General features: G+C 57.2%; 1 protein-coding gene across 3 annotated transcripts in view; it reads right to left on the bottom strand.

Annotated features, from left to right (window-relative positions):
- Position 1: 1 nt before the first annotated feature.
- The window catches only part of MGAT5B (alpha-1,6-mannosylglycoprotein 6-beta-N-acetylglucosaminyltransferase B), an 89,718-nt gene continuing 80,311 nt past the window's right edge, over positions 2-9,408 (bottom strand). For all 3 annotated transcript variants that reach the window (XM_017884928.1, XM_017884929.1, XM_017884926.1), the window contains 3 exons: positions 3,926-4,000; positions 2,293-2,549; positions 2-1,746 (listed from right to left, as the gene is read on the bottom strand). In XM_017884928.1, coding sequence (XP_017740417.1) covers positions 1,548-1,746; positions 2,293-2,549; positions 3,926-4,000 — 531 coding nt within the window. In that variant the 3' untranslated portion in view covers positions 2-1,547. The remainder of the gene's footprint in view (positions 1,747-2,292; positions 2,550-3,925; positions 4,001-9,408) is intronic.

Raw genomic sequence — 9,408 nt, 5'->3', positions numbered from 1 at the left:
CCTCTTCTGCATCTCACATCCCAATAAAATATTTATTATTTCAAGAAATAAATCTTTAAAAAAAAGAGAAAAAGAGTGTCTCTATTGCTTTCCCCCACAGGTTAGTCCTTGGGAACCAATGAGTTTTTTTTTTTTTTTTTTTGCCATCGTGGTTTCTGCGGCTGCAGGGGCCAGCCGTGTCTGGAGGGGACTCCCGTGGGAAGTGTCTGGCCTGGCCCCTCCACCAACTCTCAGCATCCCGGGGCTGCCTCCTGGGAAGGGCGGAGGAGCAGGCCTAGGTTGGTGGGTGGGAGCAGTATTATAAAACTGGGTGGGTGGCAGTGTTCTGAAGGCCTGACCCGCTGAGGCAGGCGGGGCTCTGGGCATGGGGGGAGGGGGGGGCATCCTGGGGCAGGCATGCCACTCGGAGAAGGACGGCTAGATCTGGAGGCGGTTTGAGGCCGGAGGAAGCTGGAGGTAGGGACGAGGACTCGGCACTGGTGGGCTGGGAGGTTATCTGGGGTAAGCACACAGGGCAACTGGAAACTGGGCAGGGCGTACCATGGGGCTGAGGCTCCATCCCAAGCCCACGTCTGCAAAAGATGCTGGGGAGTTGGGGAGTCAGCACCTGTGGAAGTGCCTGGTGCATGAAGGCCACCCCCGGGCGGGGTCCCAGAGCCCATTCTCTGAGGCTGGGGTGGAAATCTGCCCCTTGGAGGGGGTAGGGATTGAGGCTTTGGAACAAATCCACCGTCTGGAGTCAGTCACAGGTCATGCCAGGATGGGTTTTGGGAGACGCCCAGAGTGAAAAGGGTTGGAACAAGCAGGAGAGAGAAACAATTCAGCTAGGGTTTGGGTGGTTCCTGCACCCCCAACTGTGGTCCTCAAGTGTAGAGGGAGGGTGGGGGAATCGGGAAATCGGGAGGGAAGGGGCTAAGGGGAGGCACAATCAGGACTCCTCAGCTTAGCCTTCTCCCAGCCCCCTGCCCCTCTGTCCACATCCCAAACACCAATGGGCCCTGTGTGCCTGGCTCCCCTCACAGGAGGAGGGCGAGCCCCCAGTTTCCCTGCCTGGAGCAGGTACCACCCAGGCCTGCTCTCCAGGGCCATGGGGAGGGCCCCTCCTTGGACCCTTCAGGGACCATTGGGCAGTCTGGTCCCTGCTCCTCTCCCTTGCAAGTCCAGAGGCCCCATCCTGGGCCCAAGAATGACTAGGCCCCTTTCGCCACCTGGCCCAGATCTGGCCTTGCACAAAGCCAGGGGCCTCTGACCACCTGCTCCTGGGCCATGAGGACTCCGAGTAGTCCGACATCTTCTCGGCCATGATGCTGCCGTGAGTCCCCAGGAGAGAACCAGGAGCCTGCCTAGGAGGTCCCAGGGGCTCAGCGTGCTGCCTCCTCCTATTCCTGTGCACAGCTCTCCTCTGCCAGCTTCCTGGCTAAGGAAGGAAGCTCAGGCCTGGAGGGGTTGCGAGAAGGACAAGCAGCCCGAGCTCAGAACCTGCTGGTGCTTTCTCCTGCGGCAGGAGAGAGCCAGCGTGGGTGCCAGGCAGGGCGGCAGAGGTGGACTCACAGACAGCCCTGGCACAAGGCCACCTGGCCTTTGCGGAAGTCGCGGCAGGGGCAGAGCCGGCGGTACTTGGAGTTGGAGCCGGCACAGCTGAAAAGCAGGGGCTCCTTCTGCAGGTAGCACTCCTGGCCGGGCTGGGCGAAGGCCGGGTACAGGTGGTTCATCTCCGATTCAGTGCTGTCACAGGGCACCTGCAGCCTGGCAGGCAACACACAGCACCGTCACTCAGCGTTGGTCACTTGGGCAGAAGGGCTGGGGCAGGGTAGGGGCTGCCCCCAGCCTAGTCCTGCCTGCCCCACTTCTCTGGCCCATCCCCATCCCAGACTGGGTAAGGAGATGTGTTACGGCTCCTTTATCCCACGTGCTACCCAGGAACCCCTGGAGAAGAGAGGGGCCTGGCCTGGAGGGGCTGGGGACTCAGGCAGCCCCAGTAGGAGGAGCACCCAGGACAGCTTTCATGGTCTGGGACAGGACAATGCCCAAATAGGCTGTGTAGGCGTCTGAGTGGGTGGAAGACAGCAAGCACTGGAAGGAGCTTTCCCTGGTAGTTTAGGGCTTGGCCAAGAGTAGGGCAGCAGTGACCTGGATAATGGCCTGAAGGATCCCTTCTGGATCCTTCCTGACTCATTGGAAAGCCTTAAATCCTCCCCACTGGCAGGGCTGAGGGCCGGTTCTGGGTGTGAGAGCTCTCAGTGAGCCCGGCTGGGCCGGTGAGGATAGGGGCTGGGTGGGGGGCACACTCACTTGAGGAAGGCGTCCTGGCTGTTGAGGAAGGGGAAGAAGGAGGGCTCACAGATCAACCCGTGGTCCAGGCAGGTGTCAGTGCAGGCCTTCCCAGGTGCGGCCAGCCAGGCCCGCAGGGAGCGTGCGGGGGGCCAGGCCGCAGGGGCCAAGCTGGCGTTCCGAGCCCACTCGAGGTGGGTGGCATTGGGGGCCAAGACAAAGGGGCTCTGCGGGGTGTGGGCCCCTGGTAGCGCAGGGCCTGGAGCTATGCAGAAGTCCTGCAAGGAGGAGAGCAGTGTTAGGGCGGGGAAATGTGACCCAGGTGTGCCTGGGAGACACCTGAAGGTGTGGCGCTGCCGTGCCAGTACGAGCCACCACTATTGGGCACTTACTGAATACCGGGTAGCTTTACCTGCGTTATTTCATTTACTTCTCATAGACACTCGTGTCTCCAGATTGCTTACAGGAATTACGGAGGCTGAGAGGTCACAGCACCTGCCCAGGGCCTTGGGGTTGGATGGCAGAACAGGACTTAGATTCAGGGCCCTCTGCATCCTGTCTGCCCCGGAGCAGCCTTGATGCTCAGGTCAGGCTGGGGTTCCTACCCTGGGGCCCACGAGCCCTGCCCTCCATAGGGACAGGGCCCCAGGCTGGCCGTGAGGCTCTCCCTGCAGGGTTCAACTCCAGGGGTTGGAGGGCCCCGCGAATGCTTTCCTGTGAGTTTCCTGTCTGGGTTCAGTCCTGGGTTCTGGCCACGGCCCTGACCCTCACCCTGTCACCTGAACACGCTCTCCCTCCTGGGGGCCTCGGTATTCCCATCTATAAAGGGACAGGGGAGAACCAGACTCTCCCGGCCCCTAATATTGGTGGGGCCAACAAGATGGAAAGGGAGGCCACGCATTATCTGTGGAAATTTCTCACAGCCATACAGCCACCTGCCCGAGGCCCCCGAGCCCAAGGCCAGGCATCACCCTGGAGACCTGGAACCTGCAGAGCCACGCTCCATCTGGGCCACCTGCAGCCCTCACGGTGGCTTGGACCCACCAGGATGCAGTAGGGGGCCAGGACTCCCCAGGAATAGGGCACGTCCTCCTCCTCACCCACTACTTCCAGGCACTCTGAGCACCCATGTACTCCTGCAAGAAAGGAGTGTACTCCTGGGACAGCTGCCTGCCCGGGTGCTCCCTTGCGGGGCTGGGGTGGCCAAGCTTTTGAAACCGTGGGGCTGTCCTTGGTTTCTCAGGGCAGAGATCCCAATCTCCCGCTCCAGTCTCACTGCCATCCTTAGCGGGAGGGTGGGCAGTCTGGGGATCTTCACCTCCCAGTTACCAAATCCCAATCAGTTACCAGACTTTCGAACCGCTGTTTTCTAAGAATGAAAGTCTTTGTGTTTCTGTTAGTGCCGTGGAGTTCAGCTCTAAAGTTGGGCCCAGGGCAGGGGTGCCCCGAGCAGTGCTGCTTTCTACACCCACAGTCAGGCCTGCCTGTCTCCAGCCCTGAGGGAACTCTGGGAAAACAGACTGGACAGGCTGGAGGAGGGAGCAGGGAGCTGGATGACTTCACGGGTGCAGGTCCCTGGGCAGACAATGAAGCTGGCTCAGCCCCCTCCTCTGGTCTGACGGGATCTGGGGCAGAGACTAGAGGGCTCACTGACCTGGTGCTGGATATAGGCGTGGATCCGCTCCAGCATCCCCTCGCAGGTGTACTCGTAAGGTAGGTAGGGGTCTACCTGTGGGAGGGACAGGAAGATACATAGCGCGGGAGGAGGCCCAGCCGTTGGGGGCCCTGCCATGCTCAGCCTTGGGAGTGGAGGTCTGGTGGGCTCTCATATCCTGTGCCATGCCCAGGGAGCCGACCACCCCATCCACCTGGCCCTTCCGCCCAGCTCAGAGTCCCTGTTCCCCGCACACCCTCCAGTGGCCCTCCGGGACTCAGGCTCAGGACCCACGAGGCCCAGCCTCATCCCTCCCCGCCCCTCCCAGGTCCTGGTCCCAACTGCACTGAGGATAAAGCTCACACTCTGTCCCGTCCTGGGCTTTGACACTCCTCTTCCCACAGCCCACCCACCCTCTTAGGCATCACCTGCTCCAGGGAGCTTTCCCTGAACCCCACCCCCACTCCTGTTACAGGAACACTTTCTGTGGTGGCTCCCAGCACCCCAGACGTCCCCCAGCACAGAATGAGCAACTGTGTTATTGTCTCTTGTTTATTCCTCATGTCTCTCGTGAACTTATGGATCCCTTGAGGGTGGGGACTACGGCTTGTTCACTTTGAATCCCCGGTGCCTGGCACAGTACCTGGCAGACAGTGGGTGCTCAGGAAATAGCCATGGAATGAAAAGGCATCCCCAGCTCTGCCTGTATCCTGCCCAAGACATGGGACGTTCATGCAGAGGAACACAGGGACATCTCCCAGTCGGCAGGAATGAGATGACATTTGCAAAGTACCCTGCCCCCACAGGCACAAACCCCCAAAGAGAGACCACAGGCTGTCTGTCTAAATATCTAATAGTCATCCAGGCGTGGATTACATCCAGCACTTTGGGAGGCTGAGGCGGGCGGATTGCCTGAGGTCAGGAGTTCGAGACCAGCCTGGCCAACATGGTGAAACCCGGCTCCACTAAAACTACAAAAAAATTAGCTGGTCATGGTGGCAGGTGCCTGTAATCCCAGCTACTTAGGAGGCTAAGGCAGGAGAATCGCTTGAACCTGGGAGGTGGAGGTTGCAGTGAGCTGAGACTGTACCAGTGAAACCCCAGCCTGGGTGACAGCGAGACTCTGTCTCAAAAATAAATAAATAAATAAACATCTAATAGTCACACAGCAACCTGTCGTGTGGGCAGATGCATGGAGTAGCTGGGGTTCAAGAAGCCAGGGAAATGGAGGGAAGAGGTGACAGAGGAGTAAGGGGGTACTCTTGCCTCCTCCGACTTCTTAATCAACCAACCCCTTCCTGTTCCATTAACCTTCTCAGGCCCAGTGCGGAGCCACCGCGGAGGAAATCACTGACCTGGAAGGGCAGGGGCAGCGGTCAGGACCCGGGAAGGAGCCGTCCCAGACTCAGAGAAAGGGCTGTTTTAGCCTTCAACCTCCCCACCCCAACATGTCTGGTGGCACCTAACGTGGCCCAGCCCATCTCCTAATGAGGCCACTTTCCTGTCTTCAGCCAGTGGGTGAAATCTAACTGTTTGATTCAAGCCTGCAACCACCTCCTTTCTTCCTCATTGGCATTGGGTGGTGCTAGAAAGTTCAATTGTGCCAAGCTCGGTCTTGCTTCCTGTGTTTCTTAGGAGACCCGTCCTGGGGCCTCAGGCCAAGGGGACATTCCTGACACTCAAGGGTCCCAGGGAAGCAGCAGTCACCGATGTCCTTGAAGCCGGACATTGCCCCAGCACTGACATCCCCCGGCACTGTGCACGGGTATTCTTAACACTGGGGCAACTTGGAAGTCCTGGAGAATCTGCAGGTCCCATCCTCAGCCCAGCCTTGAAGCCCCATGCTCTGCACAGCCCTGTCCCGACCTGCTCTCGTTCCCAAGCTGATTGCCCAAGAAGACCCTGGCAGCCAGTTGCTGCCCCAGCTGGTTCCCTAAATACTCATAACAAAGTCCTGGGAGCCTCTGAGCCCCACACACTTCTGGGGGTCTTGCAGGGACAAGGCTTCACTCCCAGGTTATAAATAAAACTCCCCAGAGAAGAGCTTTCCCCTCCAAATGCCGCTCCCCCTCTCCGTGACAGCAGATCTCTGAGTTACTCTCACTCCTGTGTCTGAAGCTCTTGTCATAAGGTAATTCAAAGGTCCCTGTGTGAAGCGAACGCTCACAGCCAGGGATGACGTTCTGCCTGCCACGAATCTCCTGCTGGAGGAGCCAGCCTGCCTGGCCTAGAAATCACCCCCATTAGGTCTAATTACAGGTGTGCACCCTAATCAGTCTTGACAGAGTGACAGGTGCTGGTCCTGCCTGGGAACTGCTGGCCTGCGGGAATGACAGCAGGGAGGGGTGCGGCAGAGGCCGGTGTTGGCATCACCTTGAATGGCCTTGCTCTGGACACAGATGCCCACAGGCAAAGCCGGGGAGGTGCAGAGACACAGAAGGGGTGCCGGGCCCTGGTTTTCCATGGCTGTCAGGCCGGGGGCCGGCTGCGCTGTGTTAGATCTCCCTCTTCTCACTTCCTCTTCTCACCTCTTTCTCTCCATCCTGGCCGCTCCTCCCTCCCTTTCCCTGTAAAAGGCCACAGGACTTGCTGAACAAGCCACTCCCCCTGATGGCGCCCCTCATTTGCTCTCAGCCTCCACCAACTGGCCCTAAACTTGTTTTCTAAAATAGAATTATTAGGCTGGGCATGGTGGCTCACGCCTGTAATCCCTGCACTTTTGGAGGCCAAGGTGGGCGGATCGCTTGTGCCCAGGAGTTCGAGACTGGCCTGGGCAACAAAGTGAGACCTCCCCACCCTGCCTCTATTCAAATAATATAAAAAGAATATTTTTAAAAAATAATAAAATGGGATTATTAGAATTACCCAGAGTTCTTGTTTAAAATGCAGATTCCCACGCGAAGCTGGGTCCTATTAAATAGGAAGGTGCGGGATGGACTAGAGAATCTGCATTTAAGCCCCTCCCCCGGGTGACTCTTGGGCACATGAACGTTTTTGAGCTGCTGTAAGCTAAGACGGGGTGAACTGTTATGCGAAGGGGTGGGGCCCACAGAAAGGAGGGGCCTGAAGGCAGAGGGGCCTCAGCTGGTTTGGGGCCCAGCACAAGTCTCAGCTGGTCAGATTTGCAATACCTTGCTTCCTTAATCCCTTTGTAATTGTTATTTTTAAATTAATTAACAAAATTAACCAGATGTTCATATAAAAAAAAAATCAAACAGGAAAGCAATGAAAGGGAAGTTTCCTCTCACCCCAGACACTCAGTCCTTCCCCCAGTTACCAATTTCTTATGTGTCCAACCAGAAATACCTGCGACTATCCCAGTACCTTCATGCACACAGCCCTCCCCGACCCTGCTTTCTGGGCCTCCGGGGGGCAAGTTATCCACAGGGTGGAGTGTCTTCCTCATTCAGCTCAACAATGTATCTTGGAGGTTGGGCCAACCCTGCTCCCCACATTGGAAAAGTCTATGTAGTCCCCCTCCCCAGCCTTGCTCAAGCTCCTCTGTAGGAGAAGCCTTGGAGGATTGGTTTGCAAGGGGAGGGGAGAGGGAGGAGAGCAGAGGCAGGTGGGTGGAGAAGTAGAGAGAAGGAGCAGGAGGAGACTGTGGGGTGGGAGGAGCCCCCTTCCCTACCTGTGCACCTTGCTGCCAGCTTCCCCATGCAGTGGGCTGGGGTTGGTCAGTTTCCAGCAGTGAAATTAATCAGTTAACCCCCTTCAATCTTCTTTCCTATGCACTGAGGTCCCTACCTAAGGCCTCCTTCCTGGGACTGGTACTTCTAGCCCCATTTAAGCCTATGAACTGGTACCAGTCAAATACCTGGCCCTCTTCCTAGGGCGTGGCCACGGGGCCAAGTTCCTATTGGTCTTTTTAAAAATTTTTTGAGACGGAGCCTTGCTCTGTCACCCAAGCTGGAGTGCAGTGGCATGATCTTGGCTCACTGTAACCTGTACCTCCCAGGTTCAAGCAATTCTCCTGCCTCAGCCTTCTGAGTGGTTGGGATCACAGTTGTGTGCCACCATGCCTGTCTAAATTTTTTGTTTTGTAGTAGAGATGGGGTTTCACTATGTTGGCCAGGCTGGTCTCAAACTCCTGGCCTCAAGTGATCTGCCCACTTTAGCCTCCCAAAGTGCAGTGATTACAGGTGTGAGCCCCTGCACCTGGCCTCTATTTGTTTGTGCTCTACAGGGCCTTGCCAGAACTTAAGCCACCAGCCCAGGACAGGGGACAACACTGGGTTGAGAGCTAGCAAGGGAGCTTTTTATCCCTCCCCACTCTGTCTAGGCCGGTGCTTTGCTAGGACCCAGCACTACAAGGTCACACAAACTCTCCCTGCAGCAGGACCATCAGCGCCCCACCCTCAGTCACCTGTGACTCCACTTCAGGGCTGTCTCTGGCCTGCTGAGCCCATCCCTGTGCAGGTCAAAAGTGTCAGGAACTGGCATCCCAGGCGCCACCCTCAGCCACAGATGGATGGGAAGAGGAGGATACTACCCTAACCTCCTTTTCCTCGGGCAGGACAGCTCTGGGATGTGACCTACCCCATCTCACAGAGGCCCCCGTGGTGATGAGCTCCAGGTGCCACCTGCTGATACCCACCCTGCCTCACCTGGCACCTCCGTCCCTGCTTCCTGGGGTTGCCTCCCAAATAAGCTACTGTTGAAATTCCTGTTTTCATGTTACTTCCTGGAGGAATCCAATCTCAGACAGCCCCTGACTTTGAGAAACCTGCCATGTTGGCCAGGCTGCTCTCAAACTCCTGGCCTCAAGTGATCCGCCCGCCTCAGCCTCCCAAAGTGCTGGATTACAGGCATGAGCCACCGTGCCCGGCCTGGAGCGATTATTTTTGCTCAGCCTGTTATTTGAGCTATAGCAAGAAGGGGATCCAGGAGGACCATAGTGAGAGGAGGCTCGCTCTCTCATTCACCAGGTCTGAGCCTCCCCAGAATGAAGGAACCAGCCAAGCACAAGGCATGCTCAAAAGCCACAAACATGCCCACTGTGGAGATGAGCATCAGGCACAAGCCCCTCCTCACTCTCACCCAGCCCACACATGTGAACCTACACACACCAGCACCCACATTCGCTGGAGACCCAGGGTGTTCTACCCCCTTGCTACTCAAAGCGTTGCCCCGCATTTAACAGATGGTCTGTGTGCACATTATATTTTGAAATGTGCTGGGTAAAGGCTGCAAACCCACACCTGCAGCAGTTTAAAGAATCTCCACACATTCATCGTGAAAACATTCACTTAGCACCTGGCCCTCAAAAGTGCTCTATAAACAATTCGAGATCCAGGGCTGCCACGTAAGGTTATGCAGGTTGCTCACTGCACAAAGGCATTTCCCCACACATCACACCTGAGTAGATGAATGGGGGCCCCATTCCACTCTCCAATCCACATGCCCGGGCTCAGAGCTGTGTCTGACCAGGGGAGGGATGGACACCTTTGCCAACCCAGGCCTGCAAGTCTGAACTCACCCAG

The sequence above is a fragment of the Rhinopithecus bieti genome, unplaced genomic scaffold (assembly GCF_001698545.2).
Source record: "Rhinopithecus bieti isolate Rb0 unplaced genomic scaffold, ASM169854v2 scaffold_13400, whole genome shotgun sequence".
In the NCBI taxonomy this organism is placed as follows: domain Eukaryota; kingdom Metazoa; phylum Chordata; class Mammalia; order Primates; family Cercopithecidae; genus Rhinopithecus; species Rhinopithecus bieti.
This window is presented reverse-complemented; position numbering and strand designations above follow the sequence as displayed.